Below are 19,022 nucleotides of genomic sequence, written 5' to 3' on the forward strand. Positions count from 1 at the left end.
GATGCAACAAGGACATGATAGTTAATAATTATTTACATACGAGACGATTACTCTGAATCTTGGCTAACCGCAGGAGCTGCTAAGTGTGGAAAATCAATGCGAATGATCACATCGATCGGTCGCATGTACTGGACTGTGACTGATTATTCATAGATTTCCATATATGAAAACTTTATTTGTCAGTTGCGATCCCGATAACGGTTGAAAGTGTTATGCGCACAGCTGCCGGTAAATAAAGGAGTTCTCGGTAAGATTTATGTTTAATTGAGTAACTTTTCTCCCTATAATGCAAAGTACATGACCGCGGATCACAGCCCTGGCCTATGGCTTGAAAGTGTTGACATTTCTAAGCTTCAGTATCGTAATCAGTAGCGTAATTTTGCACGTATCTTTTGTACGCGGGTTGTAACTCTAATCTCACATATGTAACACTTACCACATGCATATTACCACAGCTCAGTATGCATCTTCATTACGTAATTAATGCAGTATTACGTAATTGATGAATGCTTGTTACATGCTTTCGTGCGGATGCGAGTGGGATTTTCCTTTCTTCGCCTGATTCATGTTGACATTTATTGAGATTCGATTGACACGGTTTTTGCGTATTAGTTGGATGAAGCAATTTTTATATCGACAATGCTGCATTTCAAATGAAATCGTATAAAAACACGAGAGGTTATAAAAAGTCGGCAGAGCCGGCTTGTATGTTAATCGCCTGAAAAATTGAGTAAAAAATTGATGGTTCCCAATCAAACAAAGAAGAACATTACGTCGGCAAGCCATGGAAAACAGCCATAGATCCGAAAGGATCACTATCCTTGAATGAGCGCTAATAGCCTCGTCATCCGGCTGAAATTATACGTTACTTCATGGAGTTTCTTTCAGGACGCGCATATATATGTGTACAGAGAAAAAAATGACACTCCGTGTAACGGAGTGGCGGCATTTCGAAAGTCAACGATTCCGCCTTAAAAGCACGATGCGTACTCAGCCGCGCAATGCAGCCGCACGTACCGTTCTCATCCTTGGACGTCGTGAAAAAGAGCGCGTGTCATTCGCGAAGACGCCGCGAGATTGTAATCCTTCGGAACTTGGTAGTTTCCCGCAATTCTGGCGAACGCACCACGCAGACCACTGTGTGCGCTGCATTTTGCACGCGTGTGCGTGTATATGTACACGTATGTCCAGTCTGGCTACGGCCCTGACTGAGTTAAAAGGAGGCATTCTACCGTGATAAATTCACTATCGCTACCGGCCAAGTGGGGTGTCACGCGCACGGAGAAAGTGCACTTACTTTATATATACCCGCACGACGGGCCATCGTACGCATTTTCGATATCGCTGTCGCTAATTGCACCGCATCTCGCGAGAGGAGCCGACAATCGAATTTCGTCGCGCAAGCAAAATCATCGGGGAAGATGATGCTGATCGGGCTCGTGTTGTTCGCCGCGTCGGCCAGAACCGCCGTGTCGGAGCTGCGTAAGTCGTCTTCGTTACTGAATTATTTATTGACTAAACAATGAAGCATCAATGACCTTTTTACTCGTTTGATAACAACTCATAATTTGTGCAATTGTTATAATAAATATTGTGTTCTTTCTCTCTTGTATTATCGTCTGACAACATAAAATCAGTATAATTATCATTTATTTGTTATTACAGGTTTCGTGTATTCTTATTTATCCGGTTTCTTCTTTTTTATTCTATATCACAAATTAAAGATTTTAAAACGGAATCTGATTTACAAACAGGATGTTGCGTAATGATATCGATATGATAATCGAGAGAAGAAGATTTCGTATACATGAAAATACATGAAAAAAATTTTTTGTACAAAACACTTTTAAAAAATGTGTGACATTAAAACTAGTAGAAATACTTGATGAGTTTTTAAAATCAGTTTTTTTTAAACAATAGATCGTATTATTAAATTTTATTCTTTTTTATATGAATATTTTTAAACTTATGTTTGCATTCATTGAAATTATATTTTTTTTCTTGCTTCTCATTAATCAATTCGGTAAGTAGTTTATGTAAAATGTATGTGAAACGCATACATTATTGGAATAAGTGGTTTGCTAGAATAATTAATTCTGAGAAATAACGTTATCTCCAATGGCTAAATAGGAATTTTTTCAACGACAGGCGTTACATGAATACTTCGCTTCTCACGAAAATAAAATGTAATAATAGAAATTCTAAAAATATAAAATGACGTTTTCCAATTTTTCCCACTGAAACAAAAACGTCTTCAAGATTGTACCGTTTTACACAATTGTACAAAATTGATTTCTTTTAAATTTATGCATTAATAGAAGCACAAAATTGCAACTTTTAAAACACAAAATTTGATTCATTACTAAATTAATAAAATTTTTCTATAATTTTTTCTCTAATTGCCACAGCTTATGCGATTATACATATAAATCAAAGAATATATTTTTTTTAATCATTAAGTTTAGTAATGTATATGTATAAATATAGACTAGTATTAAAGAAAAGTCATGATCATTGGAAAAAATCCCGCCGTAAAATCATATAATGTTTGACTACGTAAGTTTTCTAATTTTTATGAAAGTTTTTTTACAGCGGTTTTTTTATAGCGGTTCTTTACAGTGATATGATGTTTTTAATTTAATTTTCTAGCGATCAAAGATAATTGTTTCATCGAAACTATAATTAAAGTTATACGTGAAGTAGACTGCGATTTTTGATGCAATAGTTTTATATTTTTTCGCAATTTTTGCAATTTTTGCGTGTAGATACATATACGATTTTATAAAAGCGTGACGATCTTCATTGAGAAATCGATAGAAAACCCGGAAGTATTGCGACATCATCAAAGGAAAATCGGATGCATATGCTTGTGCGATATGTTCCTACTCTTACATGTTGCATACGCAAGACAATGTAATTTGCAATTTAATCTTGCACTTTTACCTGTGCAATGCTTTACCTGTCGCCGCCATTAGTCGTGCGTGTAAAACGATACAATCTTGAGAAGACGTATTTGTTTCAACGGGAAAAACTGGTAAACATTATTTTATTCTTCTAGAATTTATTTTTATCACTTTTACTTTTATCATTACATTGTTCATGAGAAGCAAAGTGTTCATGTAACGTCTGTCGTTGATATTACAATTACTACGAATCCATTTTGATCATTGACAGTAAATATAATAATTTGTGATTTAGAAAAAAGATTAAAATTAATTAACAATTATCAGGCTCATTGATAATTAAAACAAGAGTAAAAAACAATTTTGTAGAACAAATTGCACATTTAAACATACTAGAGATAAAAAATTGATAGAGATTTGTTTTTTTTTAAATATATTTTATTTTTTTCTTCTCTAAAATTAGGACTGAATTATTACCGAACATCATTATTTATCTTTGTCAGTATCTTATTTTATGTATTTTTATCGATACTTCGATTTTAGTTTAACAATTTACGGAGAAATCAAGAAAGATTATCTTATTTTCTAAATCAAGAAGTCAGTCTTCGTATTTGCTCTAGTGAATGAATTACCATATCTTTCGCTATTGCTCAAGAGTGGCCCGACGATCTATCCAGCGGTTAAAGTTTTTTTGATCGTTAACGCATCGTTTCACCGATACTTCACATGACACACACAAATTCGCTGTATATTAAATGATCAAAAAAAAAAAAAAATTATTCACCGGTCGCCTTCGTAATTACACTTTCTACTACCGTGCACTTTCGATTTTAGGCCTGGTCGATCGATTGACCGGAAAAAAGCCGTTCTCTTAGTCATCGTCACGTTTTTATTATCGCGTTCGCTCAACCGACATTGTAACAGGATGCAATGCTTGCTTCAAAGATGCTTAATATCTGTTTTTCATAGCTCGATGACGTCACGTATCTTAGAAACAAGTACAATGTACCTGCAAAAGTCTTCTTTACTTTGATGTCTTTATTTAATCCTATTATTGCGTTGTTGCATATGTTATATTGCTTCTACATAATGTTTGAACAATTTTGAGGATAAAATATTGTTTGTTTACTATTAATTTAATTTAGTTTCTTCTTTCGCAGAATGAGAAGTTGATTTTTTAATTTATTTTAATAATATGTAGAAAGTTTCATAAGAAATAAAAATTAAGAATATGTTTTTAACTCTACATGGAAAGAAAATTTTTACTGAAAGATCTAAAAATTATGCCAAATAAAGATCTGTAAATTTTGTTGGACAATTAAAATTTATCAATAGAGTACTTGGTCAGTTTCGAATGTTCTATTGATAAATTTTGAATGTACAACAAAATTTATTTACAGATCTTTATCTGGCGTAATTTTTAGATCTTTCAGCAAAAGTGTTCTTTCCGTGTGTATTTTGGACGTCATTATATATCAATAACTATTTTTTTAATAATATGCTTTACAATATGCTCGGAAAACACTTTTTTTAAGAGAGTAAACTTATAATATATTAAATCTTTATTTTGAAAGTGGAAAGTATGGTTGGTGTATAATTATTATATATTTTATTATTCTTAGATTCTACAGATGGTTTCTATTAAACAATTTAATACTTTATTGCAAAAACACATATTAATTGGACTGTAATCGATATTTCCAGCTCCTGGAGTGACATCGTGTCCGCGAACGGATAATCCGCAGGAATATGACAAGTGTATTTTGAAACAGCTGCAAGCGCTCACCCCGCTCCTCGCCAAGGGAGTGCCTTCCTTGAAATTGCCGGCGTTAGATCCCTTATTTCTACCATCTTTAACTATAGATAGAAATCTAGACTCCTTGAAAATTAAGGCTAACATGAGTCAGACTCGCGTTTACGGCGCAACGAATTACATTGTACACGAACTTAAAGCGAATCCCAACGACTTGACGATTTTCATCAAGGTCCGATTACCTCACATTTACGTGAACGGAGAGTATGACGTTCAGGGAAGGTTGCTGTTGCTGCCTCTAAGCGGACTTGGTAACTTTAAGGGGAATTTCAGTAAGTCTCTTATGAAACCAAATTGATCTTATTAAACAGTGATAATGCACGATATTTAAATATCTTGATGTATTAAAGTTCAATCGTGTCATTTTACGTTTAACAATTTTAAGCGTTAAAAGTATTTTATATTGAAGTGCTATGGTAGAAGAAATCTAAAAGTTAGTCTTTTAAAATGCTGTCATATAACTTTCTTATGTCGTGTGATTTTTACAATTGTGTTTTTTCACTCTCCAGCTGACACTGAAGCTCAAGTAAACGTGCAAGGCAAGGAGGTCACCGATAAAAATGGTGTGCAGAGAATTGCGATCGACAAGTTGCTTACTAAAATTCGCATCGGTGATGGAAATATTAAACTGAAGGCACCTCCCGCTCACACGTTGGCCGGTACGGATTAGAATTCTGTTTAAAAGCTTATTTAATAACGGCATAAGAATTATATATTCCCTAAATATATTTGTTATTAACGAATCTTCAGATATTTGCTGCTCAAGTATGATTTTTAAATTTTTATAGCATTAATAACATAAATACGCAGCAAGAAAAGAGTTTCATGGCAAAAGAAAGATAAAGGACATGCTTTATGTCTTATACTTCCTGCATCTTATTTATTTACTTATTTATATTTATTTTTTACATTTTATTTAAAAATATATGCTTATTTCTATTTATTTTAGCTGAAGCCGCCGCGTCGTTCTTTAATGCAAATCCTCGCCTAGTTTTGGATATTGCGAGTCCAATTGCCGAGGATACTGCCGCGACTGTGAGCAAAGCTCTTGCTGCCAGAGCACTCAGTGTTCTCACTAAGAAAGAACTCGTTCCCTAGTTCTTCAATAAACGAATTTTGTTCGGCTTGTCTTTGGTAATATAAAATAGGACATGGATAATACGAGCATTAGTCGAGGTAACAGAAGTTAATGTTCTTCACTTTATCACTTTTTTATTTCTGCCGGTTAGTCGGCAAATTGTTGTTTTGTTTTAAAAAAATTATTTTATTTAATTAATAGGCGTATAGTCTCGAAAGAACGTTGTTTATTTTTATTTTTGTACATGAGAAGTACTGAAATGTTCGTTTAGCAGGCATTAAAGGAACAAAACATTACACATTCAACGTCTACTTCTTGTTTATTTCTCTACTTTCTTATCCACAAATTGTTAATTACATTTTATATTTGTTATATATATATTATATATATTATCTATGACGCACAATTTTTTATCCGAAGTCAATTAAATCGCACATATAGAAAATGTGTTGCTTGAAAAAAAAAAAAAAAAAATTATTTTACATCGTAGCAGTTTAATTATCTGATTGAATAGCAGGTTTACTATATTATCTTATAAATTGTTTTTAAATATTCATGCAATATCACGAGATCGCAGAGAGACTAAATTTTGGACAATCATAATGTAACATAAAACTTGACTTCACATAAAAAATGGTCACTTCTAAAAAAAAAGAAAATAATTTAAAAACTTTTAGTTACATGTCAAGCGACAAATAAAAAGTATTATTTCAAATGTAATTCATAACTTCATAATTTTACTTACAAAAAGAACATTATTGCACAGTTCTTTTATAAATTTACAGTTCTTACGATATTTCATATTTGCGTCATCAATTTACACTTGTCGTAATTTACCGTTTTCTTAAAGCGATTGCTGATACATTTTAAATGATGAATAGAATGATTATAATGAGGATGTTGAACCAAAAATGTAAAACTTGTTCCTTGAAATGCACATGCGTATAATCATCTCACAATTAGTATCAATACATATTAGTCATCAATACGCTCGATTTAATAATAATCATTAGAATAACAATCTACAAATATACCAATTATTATTGTAACCGTTCATTATTTTTATTTGCGTTGCATTTTTTCACGAAGTCCGATTGTATTTGCATAACATTTAATAAAGTGCAATTATATTACAGTTAAAACTATGAATGCATATCCTTTTATAAGATTTAATCAGTTTATGATTATTGTATCTAATCTTTGATTTATAAATTCAATTTCTAAAAAAAGATAATAGCGTAAACCATTTTAATTTAAACACATTTCATTAAAAGTATTAAGTGTAGTCACGCTATATAAATTTAGCATATAATGATCTAAATTAGTAAATTATCTCGGCGTTTGATAATTAAAATACAAGAATTTTATCGATGTAATCACTATTAATTAAAGTACGATAATTGGACTACGATAATGCGAAAACTAAAGATGCAGATAAAAAAAGTTAGTATATGATGAATAATTTTTTAAGAGAAAGTTAGTATACAAAAAATAAGAAAAATTCATAAAGAGAGATTTTTTTTATTGTAAATCGAGCTTGTCAATCAATGTGTTAATAAAAAGCAATTAAGCGCAAACTGCATTATATACAGCTAGTTATATATTATAAATATATATATATATATATATATATATATATATATATATATATATATATAATATTTATATATTATAAAATATTATTAAAAAAATAAAAATCTTAATTAACATACATGAAAAGATGATGATTCTCGCTGTTTAAAAATTTGACTAACAAAAATCGAAATGTATCGATCTCAATAAGTTTGAGAGGTAAATTATTAAAGGGGAAACAGTTCATCGTATGTGAATTTTTCGGTGATCTTGTTGGCGATGTTCGTCAGGAGATCCGATAAAGAATTTTCGAGTTCAGGTGTTAGCTCTTCCACCAACAAATGACTATTAGCATTCACAACCTCGTTGCCAGCTGCTCCTGATTCGAAAGAAAAATAACAATTGCAGTATGATGCATGACGATTGAGGCGCGATTATATTTACTGCAAATTTCTTAAAACAAAAACGTATTAGAAAAACAAATAAAAATTTAAACATACCGAGAACTTCATCGCCGTTAAACAGATTGCCAAGATTAAAATGGGCTTTGCCTACCCTAATGTTAAATTTCATTTTCTCAAAGTTTATGTGGGTATTGTTATTCTTTAAAACTTTGTTAGCCTTCAAAAAGCAGTTGCTGTCGTAGCCAACTGTAAAATATATAGCAGATTATTCAGAGATAAAATATTTTACTTAAAATTTAATTTAAATTTTATTTTAATTAATTTTTTACCACACGCGCACATACGCGCGCGCACATGTTTTATTTATGTTTTAACAAGAAGTTAGACGACAAATTTTTTATAAACATGCAAGACTTACGGAAATTTCCAGTGACATTTCCTTCTCCAAACAATCTGATTAACAGAATTTGCGTATCTATTCGATATTTTCCACGAAACTCAAGCTTGGGGAAGTTGACTTTAAAAGTAATGATTATATTATCTTTTAAATCTACCTTTAAGTCTCGAATCTTGAATGTGGAAGGCCCATACACCTATTTGCACAATTTTTAATTGAAAAAAATTTTATATAATCTTTTCGTTATCTTTTCAACTATGTACATATATTTTATACTCTACTCTACATAAGCAAACCTAGTATAAAATGTTAAGTGTTAATGCAAGCTTCGATATACTATACCAACTTGTAAGTTCGAAATTAGGAAGTCAAGCTTCGCATTTTTGGGACCCTTTAATAGTTGTATACGCTTCAGTATAAACGGTTCGATTGTTGGAACATCTAATTCAGGAATTCCTGTAGTCAATTTCGGTCGTAGTTGCTCAATCGAATTAGCTACACACATATTTATGTTTGGATCGTTTCGACTGCATACTTTTATGTACGGTGCTGCAAGAAACGTAAAAACATTAATCTGTAAATTCTCTTTTAAATTTAAAGTCTCAAGAATTTTTGAATGTCACAATGAATAATGTGTGTGTGAGTGTGCGTAATATTATAAAGATACACGTTCGGTCTTGCGTTGCGCGTGAACTTGGCGCGAGACACTACCGTGTCTCTTGATATGTATATAAATGCCAGTATTGCAACATTCAACATTCTTCCACGAAAAATGAAAACTTCAAGCTGAAACGTTGTAATATTTTGAGCAAAATAAGAGTTCAACAAATGCATCGCTTTCGTATAATCATATTCAATGTTTTTTTCCTAACAAATTTTTTTCCCAGACTTACCGTATCACCCGTTAATAGCAGATTCCTGAGGTCATTTGGAGACGAAAATCTTAATATCAAAATGTCGAGACTACTATGGTATTTGAATGGGAAAGGCTTAAAGTTTATCAATTAGCTTGTCAGAATTTCGCGCGCTCAGGGACATCGCATCTCTAAAGGACTCTTGCACAACACTTTATTCAATACGTTTTATTCACTTCACTCAGCTCTTATTCACTTTATTCACTTTATTTACATTGTTCGCAATACTAACGAATTTACTAACGATAATAATTTCTAAATTGTATTAAAACGCGATGCGCGTCGAACTGTCAAAGCAGTCGTGCCATTGACAAATGACGTTTCTCATGTCATGAGAGAAAATCAATACTATCGGTACGAAGTATGATCTGCTACATAAAGTGTTGTGCAAGGGTCCTTTCGAGATGCAATGTCTCTGAGCGCGCGAAATTCTGACAAGCTGATTGGTAAACTTTAAGCCTTTCCTATTGGTATTAAGATTTTCGTCTCCAAATGACCTCAGGAATCTGCCATTAACGGGTGATACGGTAAGTCTGGGACACATTTATTTTGCTCAAATTATTACAATGTTTCACAGTTTAAAGTTTACTTTCATTTTTCATAGAACGTTGAATGTTGCAATATTGACATCTGAGATGCAGCTGGTTAGCGGTTAAGTAATACACACGTGGAAAAAGATTGTATGTAAAGTAAGGTACTGAATATGAACTTTCTTAAATATGAATGTGCGTAGTATTTTTAGTTTTCTTCAAAATGTATAAAATGTGACATATAACGTTTTTCCAACCATCCAGTTATTGCTATGCAATCATTATTATTTATTGAGGTAGTTATTTTCGAGGTAGTTTACGATGTGTAGAAAGAATGCCATTATTTCCAGATAATCGATTTATAAATAAATATTTATCCAAGTATAGAATACAAATGAGATGAAATTAGCAGATATATTGTTCGTTCAGTTCTCAGACATATCTTAAATTATACACCAATTTGTTAAATCGGTAATATATTAACATGACACACATTTTACCTATAAATAATCTATAAATAATTAAGTAATATTTTAATAATTCTAATATTACTCACGTATTGTGGCCAAGGCTACGGTAAATAGCATGCAGGCAAAACTAAAATAAAAGATCATTAATTGACAATGAATTCAATCATTAATATTAATAAGCTAATAAAATTTTTATAGAACCAATTACTATTGTTTCTTAAAATGGAATGATTGCTGTTTACGGCATGTCTTTTAATAAGTACCAGTATTATTTCTATTTATCATTCCGCATTATACGCATGTACAATGCTATTTTTAATCACAATAATAGACACTGCTCAGATATTACGTAAAAATTTTTGATAAAATCTTTTATATATCTCTATATATATTTTATATACGTAACAAACCTTGATACGTGATAAAATCTTTTATATATCTACATATATTTTATATTTAAACTTTGATGGGATTCTTGAAGACATTTTGAAGTCTTCGATGCTTGATTTAATAGATTTTAGGTTGACGCTAAGTCTCAACGATTAGTTACACGGAAAGTTGGAGTTTACAAGCAAAGTGTATCTTTTGAGTTAGCAAAGGATTTCGCTGGACTTCGGACGTTTCACACTATCAATTTCGTTGATCGAAGACTGTTCAAATTCTCCACTTTACATCTCGTCCTTACGAGCAGCATTTTGGATTCTGAGAACTCCAAAAGATGTTTGACATTCGCAAACTATTTTGTAATATTAATCATATGACAAGAGTTAAAAATTATTTGTTCTACATTATTCTCGACTTTGAATAAAACAAGTTGAGTTAGCAATTATATTTATCCTTCGTACGTATTATTCTCTGATTTTTACGTGACGCGGCTACATATCTGTTTTTTAAGATAGGAAAATGTTTGTAAAAAACGAAAAAAAATTAGAAAAATAGATATTGTAGAAGAAGAATGCATAATTAATTTTATATCAAGTTGCGTGATAAAATGATAATACAACGTTACAGACGTCAATTGGATCTTACAAAAACGCAGCTACGACATATTACTTCATTCCACGTTTTATACATTAAGATATTTCTGTCTCAATGCGCCTATTGCGTCATTTTAACCTAACGATTTCTAGGAAGCCTCAAAAATTACGCAAGGGATTCGAAACGGAAAAATCAGCTACAAAATATAATTTTCTTAGATGCAATTTAAGCAATTTTAATTTTAAATTATTGAAAAAAAAAAAAAATTATAAAAATAAATATTAAATATATAGTATAAGCATTTATTAAAGAAATGTAGTGACACCAGTTTAGAAGTGAGGCATATTTTGCACGATAAATATCTTCTGACGATATCTATCTAATTATGGAATCTGAATAACAAAGACGTATTTAAGCGTATTTAAATTTTTTTTTATGACTGACTTTGTACTCGTCGTAACTATTATAATCGTCACAACAAAGTGTGTAAAAAATGCAATTTTTATCTCAGCTACGAACACAATAAAAAGCAAGTCATATTTTATGTTTTTTAGAATACGATCTATTCAAGATATTTAACATTTAATTAAACGCAGTAATGATATAAGGCATATATCATGTTAAAAACATTTCAATATATTATACATGTTAACATGAATAACATATTAATCTATTCATGTTAAACGTAAATGTATTAATTTAACGTAAACGTATTGATGTAACAGTACTTATATTATATTACCTCAAAATAATAAATTTATTAGACAGATATTTTTTCTCTCTTCCTTTCTTTCCAATAATTCCTATATGTACATTAAGTTTCTCGATATATGAGAACAATGTACTTTAAATTTCGTACTCTTTAATAATAAATTCAATTTTATGCAATTTGATCAATATAAAATCTTCAAAAAGATTTCTTTTTAAAAATAAATAAATAATAAATAATAATAAATAATTCTTTACATACTATTATAATACAGCACGTAGTAATAAATTTAAATTAAAAGACGTAGTAGTTTTTTGCGCAACATTTTAAAAGCGATTTAACCTCACGAGGTTAAAATTCTGCGTATGTTATAATTATGAATAATTAAACTAAGAAAAAGTTACTATATCACGAATGGATTAAGGACTGTTTAGCATAAAGGACAACATTAAGAATGTCGTCATGATCAAACTAATAGGCTATTCCTGCAAAAAATACATTGTGCAAAAATAAACTGATAATTACAATGACATAGCGCTTATTTGAAAGAAAAGTGACACAATCGGTGTAAAAAATGTAGTTGTTAAAATTAATCATTTTTAGCACATTCCTAAAAAATTATTAATTGTAAAATAATTAATTTGTAACTTGTTACTTAATTATTTGTATATATATATGTTTTCTCCTTTTGCATATATATATATATTTATCGAATGTTTGTTCTACAAGAGTATATTTTTGGAGCTTCCATAGGCATTACTAGGGGAGATTCTAGAGGACCATCTTCTTTCCAGAAGTTGACTGCCTCCCCCCCCCTCCCCACTTCTCCCAGAAATTTCGCAGAAATAGTAATTAATTCAAATAAAATACAGCACGTAGTAATAAATTTAAATTAAAAGACGTAGTAGTTTTTTGCGCAACATTTTGAAAGCGATTTAACCTCACGAGGTTAAAATTCTGCGTATGTTATAATTATGAATAATTAAACTAAGAAAAAGTTACTATATCACAAATGGATTAAAAATAAAAATAATTTTGGTACGCAGCACAAAGCTCTGACGTAAGAAAGTTAGAAGTATTTTAAAATATTTATTTGATTTAGAATTATTACCCTATCATTAAATGGCCGACAGTAAAAGACTTCACAATAGGAATTTAAAATTTATAGAAGCGGCCATGCTTTTCCGCCCCCTAGAAAAATTTTCTAGTTACGCCAATGGAAATTTCTAAAAACACGTCAACATTCTAGACCGGCTATGACTATTCATGTTTTAATTCCATTATAAAAATAATTATTCGATGAAAACAGCCGGTGATAGCGCGATCAGTTTTTGCACATAATAGGTCAACAATGTGTTAAAATCTTTTATTAGACTCTTTGAAGAAATATAATAATATTTTCTGAAGCAAGATACATATATTTGTTATCTTTGTTTAATTATTTATCTAATATTGTTTCTTGTATCAGAGAAATTTTTATCCGATTGTTGCGTCACATAACTGCATATATACATATTATTACATATAATTATATATGTGTATAATTTACTACACGTATTGCTATGAAAAATAATACATATAAACGTTCATTTCATTTCACTCTTAGTCAATTTATGTTGCGGTCACTGAATTCTCAATTGCAAAAATTATAGTTATGAAATGCAAAACAGCAGTAGTCTATCAGACAACTTTGAGTCTTTTGTTGTTTGATTTTATTATTTCAATCAATCCTAATTCTATTAATATAAACTCGCAAGGCACTCAGTTTTTTATCAATATATTTTTAATTGTTAACATGATCTTGAATAAATGAAAAAAAAGAAACTTTTATGCTGTTCTGTATTTCACAAGTTCGTCATTCACTGATCGCTGTATGATTTCACCAATTCTCTCATAGCTTTCGCCGATAATAAAAATTAAAAATTATTATAATATATATCATTATAATATAAAAATTTTAAATTATATTAATTAGACGTCAACAATCGGATAATTAAGATGCTTAATTAAATATATAAGTCACAATGGATTTACCAGGCGCGAATAATGACAGCGTACATAGTCGCCGGTTCAGTCGTGGACAATCCCGAAGTTAATCCCGAAGCTTACTAACGATTGCTAGCACTTAACGCCACTGTTTGACCGCCGAATATAATAAGATATTCGCGGCTTAAGAGCTATGCTGTTTTAAACAGTGAGAAGGAGAGGGGTAAAATGCCATGCATTTCAGCTAGTTGATTGCCTCGTGCCACTTATTGACCATCGGACCAACCTCGGACGTTGAAGAACACGTTTCTCGATTCTGGAAGGAAACCGGCAAGACGGGCGCAATTCGCTCGCAATTCGAAGCAAAACCGGTGTTTCCGATCGGGTGTTAATATTTCGCAACTCCTCGTTAAAGTTGCAGCACCGTAAAGCTTATTTCAAAATAAGAGTTAGATAAATCATAAGATTTAGATAAATCAATACAAAAAGTTCTTTTCTCTGTCATTAATCGTTCAAAACAAATGCAAAAAGGGTGCTGCGAGAAAAAAAAAAGAGAATACCCAGCTTATTAATTATTAATGTGGCTTCACGGTACTTTGAATGATCAACAGATGTATCAATTCTAGTTGTCACATCGTATATAGTATTCATTTAAGATTCATGTCACATGGAATACGTCCTTGTATTATAAATTTTGATATGTATAATTTATTTCACGTAAAATTTTTATTATCTTTTTAATTTCAAGATTATATTTCTAATGTGCACGGAGTACTTCTCTGGTGGTATACATTTTACGTTCGCATTTTACTCGAAACAAAATTCACACACACCAAATAAAACAATATGACCAAAAGTCAGAATAATTTTATATTGTACACTAAAAAATATAAAAATGTTACATTGTTTGATAAAAAATACAATTTATTTTTATAGTAGCATAATTATAAATTGATATCGAGTTTTCTTGGTTTTTCTTAAATAATCAGATTAACTGGAATGCTTAAATAATCAGAAAATTTGTCTATATATGCATATATGGCTGCTAGATGTTTTTTAAGTAACTTATTTAAATTCTTTCACAATATGAATATCTTAAAGTAGATATTATATACGTTCGAACAGCAGTATAGCTGGAGAAGCTATCATAATTATTTGTGTGCAAGGATATTGGCGTGAATTTTGAATTATTAAAATTGTGACTATATTTAATAACAGACAAAAAATACAAATATTTGAACGCATTTTATTTAACTGCAGACTTTTTGCTGTTACGTTAATAAAAAAATAAGGTATATTAATTAAATTTCGGGGGCGGGTTTTAACCCCCGAAACCCCCCCCCCCTTCCCATGGGTTGCGCCACTGATTATATTTAAGTTGATTCTTTAATTAAGCTATAAAAATATAATGTATCTTAATAATTGGTTGTTAGTTAGTAACTATATTGTTGTATGTTAGTAACTTTATAACAAAAAAATATCGCTTTATGTCTAAGTAAATGTAAGTAAATATATAACATTTTCATACATGAATATTACAGTTATATAAGTGCAATATTTTCAAGTAAATTAATTTAATGAAAAAAATTCTATGAAAATATCTATTAGAAAAGATTAAAAGTCGTTACGTGGTAATGAATATTCTTTTATAATTTAATGAATGATTACATGAATGTAATCTAGGACGCAAAGATTGCCATGCATTAATGCATAGCCATGAAAAACTGGTAGACACCGGTTTGCGAGTAATTTCGCCGCTCTTATTAGTTGAAAAATGGGGTGACTAGCGACGCCCAAAAAGCCACGATCCGTGACAAAATCCGAATCCACATTTTTCGCAAGTCCACGCAAGTCACGTGCATGTCAATCTGCATCTATGACGATGTGGCAATCAAAAGACATAGTTCCGCACCAAAGCTACGCGCAGCGAGCGGCAAGGCGAACCGTGCATTTAGACGCGACCTTTCTAGTTGAGAGTATTTTGTATTTATTTCAGTAGTATATTTGGACTGAGTACAGAATTAATTAAGCAGATGTTTGCATTATACATATACGTACTTTATTAAAATAAAGTAAAATATTTTAAATATTTTAAATATTTAAAATACTTTTGACTGTTAAAGTACTGAATGCAAATATATGCACGTAATCCGCCTTGTTATTTGTTGCGCGTGACTTGACGCGAAATGCGATCGCGTTTCTTGATAAACATAGGTCGGCAAACTTTAAAGTTATATGAGCTATTATAAATAAAGAGTTCTTTCAAGATTCATCGAAGTATCGGAACGCTCTAAAAATTTGATAAACAAAAAAAGGTCATCTTTTCAAGATGTTCGCGATCGACTGCAAACTCTAGAATACAGGCAAATCAGATTCAAAAATACGTTATTTTTCTGCAATCAACAATTAGAAAGCTTTTGTACATTTTTTTCCATTTAATATCTTCTTCTGTTTTATATTTTTTCCGTAAATACTTAGCTTGAAAGATTGACGCGCGTGTACCTCGCGAACAATGTGGTCATGCATGAGAGAAGTCACATGTTTAAAGTCAACATTGTGCGTTATGCAAGTTAGTTGCGAGTAAGAGGCGCGATGATGTATTTTGTAACGAGAATAATGCGCTTTTATGATGGTGCCACGTTTGCTTTATCATTGGTCGATGTCTCAATATAGCGAAAAAATTCGATACACCGATGATGCGTTAGAGTTGCGTTATAGAATCGTTACGGGCGAGATGCAGTAGTTGTTATTGCAGCAAATTGAAGGCAATCTATTGAAGGCAAACGATTTGTTATTTCTTTCTTGTTATCGGATGGAAATAAAACGCATAAAAAAGTCAACTGCCAACAGGTAAGAAGTAGTAACTCGAACAGCATTATTGCTACATTACACTACTAGTGCAATTCGGTTGGTGTTATAAATGCGTCGAGTGCGATCGAAAATGTTCCAGCGGTATTGTTTTTTAAACTGAAACGTTGAAAATGAGCTGAAAGCGAAAATTTATGACGTATTCATAATATCATATTTGTCGCCATAATACTTCGAAGCATTTATCCGCTGAAGTGTATATTGAATTACATTTACATATATACATACATTAACATTTTTTATATAAGATTTTTATGTACTGTATCTTGATGAATCGTTTGCGGAAACTCAAGAGAATGTAAAATTATTAACTGCATTTTATAATTTTAGTTAGGAATTACTCAAATCACTTTTTAATACTATAAAATTATTATTCTCGTGATAAAGCTGTTTATAAGATATTTGAAATTTTTCTCGATTTTTATATTGTATCTTTATTTCTTCATTAATTTTTTCAGCAATTGTTTTTTTCCAGACTGCTGACCATAAAATTTAAATAAATAACTATAATGTTTTTCGAGACTTTTGTCATGTTGTTCAGCTCAAAGAAGATCTGAGATAAAAATTATTTTATTATATAATGTATTTATTATTCAAGTTAATTACATCAATTTATTAATTACATTATTCATAAATTATTTGCATTTAAATTAAATTTACATTTGTAATGCTTATGTAGATTTGGTTTGAGTATTATTGTATCTATTATCTATTATATCTATTATCTATTATCTATTATAAAATGTTTTACGTAAGTTGTACATAGAAACTAAAAATATTTCGGTAAATATCGTTTTCTAGTAAAGGAAATGAAATATCAATGTTAAAATTGACATGTCAACATATTAAGAAACAGGAAATTTAGCGCAATACACGTAACTGAGTTTACCCGATACAATACGTAGCAATATTTTTCTTTCTAGTTTTCATCCGTCGTGTTTTCGCATTTTATGTTAATGTCTTTAATATAAACGTTACATTATATCTCGTATTCTTAGTAGTAGATCTAATATGCTAATAAAGTTTTACTTTCAAAGTTGATCAAGCGGTTTCAAATATGCAGAGAGAAAATACACAATTTTTTAAAAATTATGTTATGTTTATAATTACATTGTGTGAGAATAAAATATTTATTTGGTAAAAATTTGTTGAATATGTATAAAATAATTTATTCTGTTCATAAACTATTTATTTTAATTATTATATATTATATTTTACAACTACTAATTCTAGTCAATAATTCTTTAGAAAATATCAATGTTACTGAATAATTTTCATATTAAAATTATGCAGTTTGCATCCTGAAATTCAGTTTAAAGTAGAAATAGAAAAAACAGAAATAGAAAAAAATTTATTTTTATTAACTATTTTGCATGTCAAAATCATTTTGCATGTAAATGTAGTTATTATATATTTAAAATAAATTTATTAGTATCTCGACATAATATAGAATACATATATATATATATATATATATAAAAAAGATATTTTTTACATCAGAAAATCGGAAATTTTTTGAAACTGGTTTCTAAAACTTATTCGAACTAATCATGCTTCCTTTCGTTTTAAAAAATTATTTGTCCTTAATAAAATTCAAGATTAATCTAAATTGTCTCGCACAATATAATTTCAGCTCGTTCTATTAATCATTACAAAGTTAAATATAACACAATAAATTTTTTTCAATAGAAAAAGTAACTGTCGCACGTTATTTACGCACATTATTTATGATTATTGTTATTTTTTGGGTAGAATCCTACCAGACTGAAGAGGACTCATAAATTGAACTGAAACGTTTCTGTATTCGTATCGCTTCTCTGAATTAATTTCTGATAAAAATTTTTAGCATCTCAGTATCTCGTTTTGATTCTTATAGTTTTTTTGTTAGTTTTTTTTTATTAGGTTAGCTTAGGTTATTGCATTTTAATTGATTTTTAATTTAACTTCTGAGTTTTATATTTATATTTATAAATATTATAGAGTTTATATTTATAAACATTAAGTACAAATTATTTTTTTAATATATGTAAAAAATTGAGACATGTTCAGTCATTAAGACTTTTACTTTATTTCGAAATATTTAAAAATAATTTCATTTTCCATCAGCTGCCTTATTATATACATTCTTTGATATTTCAATAACTTGTAAACAAGTGAAAAGTCGATTCCGATCGGAATGAGTGCAAGACGGGAACTTCAAGGTTACGTTCAATAAATTGCAAAAATATGATTTAATAAAAATTTTAGTATTCCAATGCTTAGGCTTTAACTAATTAATTATGAAATTATTAAATACAGTATTATTCAATACTGATAATAAATGTTTTTAATTATTTCACTGCAATTATGTACATTATCTTGCATTTTTATTTCTTGTAAGTAAATGATGAAATTGATAAT

General features: G+C 30.0%; 2 protein-coding genes across 2 annotated transcripts; one reads left to right on the forward strand and one right to left on the reverse strand.

The window, feature by feature from the left end:
• Positions 1–61: 61 nt before the first annotated feature.
• LOC105670454 (circadian clock-controlled protein daywake) lies at positions 62–6,276 on the forward strand. The gene is made up of 4 exons (XM_012363983.2): positions 62–1,482; positions 4,608–4,988; positions 5,226–5,375; positions 5,666–6,276. The coding sequence occupies exons 1-4, from the start codon at positions 1,422–1,424 to the stop codon at positions 5,812–5,814; spliced, it is 741 nt and encodes a 246-aa protein (XP_012219406.1). The 5' UTR covers positions 62–1,421; the 3' UTR covers positions 5,815–6,276.
• A 1,239-nt stretch (positions 6,277–7,515) lies between these two features.
• Positions 7,516–13,955, reverse strand: LOC105670453 (circadian clock-controlled protein daywake-like). The gene is made up of 6 exons (XM_012363982.2): positions 13,803–13,955; positions 10,168–10,208; positions 8,514–8,716; positions 8,189–8,363; positions 7,867–8,016; positions 7,516–7,745 (listed from the first exon to the last, which is right to left on the reverse strand). Exons 1-6 carry the CDS (start codon positions 13,826–13,828, stop codon positions 7,594–7,596), a joined length of 747 nt encoding a protein of 248 aa, XP_012219405.1. The 5' UTR covers positions 13,829–13,955; the 3' UTR covers positions 7,516–7,593.
• Between the last annotated feature and the right edge of the window lie 5,067 nt (positions 13,956–19,022).

This window comes from Linepithema humile, chromosome 1 (assembly GCF_040581485.1).
Source record: "Linepithema humile isolate Giens D197 chromosome 1, Lhum_UNIL_v1.0, whole genome shotgun sequence".
Taxonomy (NCBI): domain Eukaryota; kingdom Metazoa; phylum Arthropoda; class Insecta; order Hymenoptera; family Formicidae; genus Linepithema; species Linepithema humile.

What these genes read in the sequence shown, in the direction of transcription:
- LOC105670454 (XM_012363983.2), top strand. Translation starts at nt 1,422, where the DNA reads ATGATGCTGATCGGGCTCGTGTTGTTCGCCGCGTCGGCCAGAACCGCC. An exon ending in AACCGCCGTGTCGGAGCTGC is followed by an intron (nt 1,483 to 4,607) that starts GTAAGTCGTCTT and finishes CGATATTTCCAG; the next exon opens with CTCCTGGAGTGACATCGTGT. An exon ending in TCCCGCTCACACGTTGGCCG is followed by an intron (nt 5,376 to 5,665) that starts GTACGGATTAGA and finishes TATTTATTTTAG; the next exon opens with CTGAAGCCGCCGCGTCGTTC.
- LOC105670453 (XM_012363982.2), bottom strand. Translation starts at nt 13,828, where the DNA reads ATGTACGCTGTCATTATTCGCGCCTG. An exon ending in GCTGTCATTATTCGCGCCTG is followed by an intron (nt 10,209 to 13,802) that starts GTAAATCCATTG and finishes CTTTTATTTTAG; the next exon opens with TTTTGCCTGCATGCTATTTA. An exon ending in CGTAGCCTTGGCCACAATAC is followed by an intron (nt 8,717 to 10,167) that starts GTGAGTAATATT and finishes CGTTTCTTGCAG; the next exon opens with CACCGTACATAAAAGTATGC.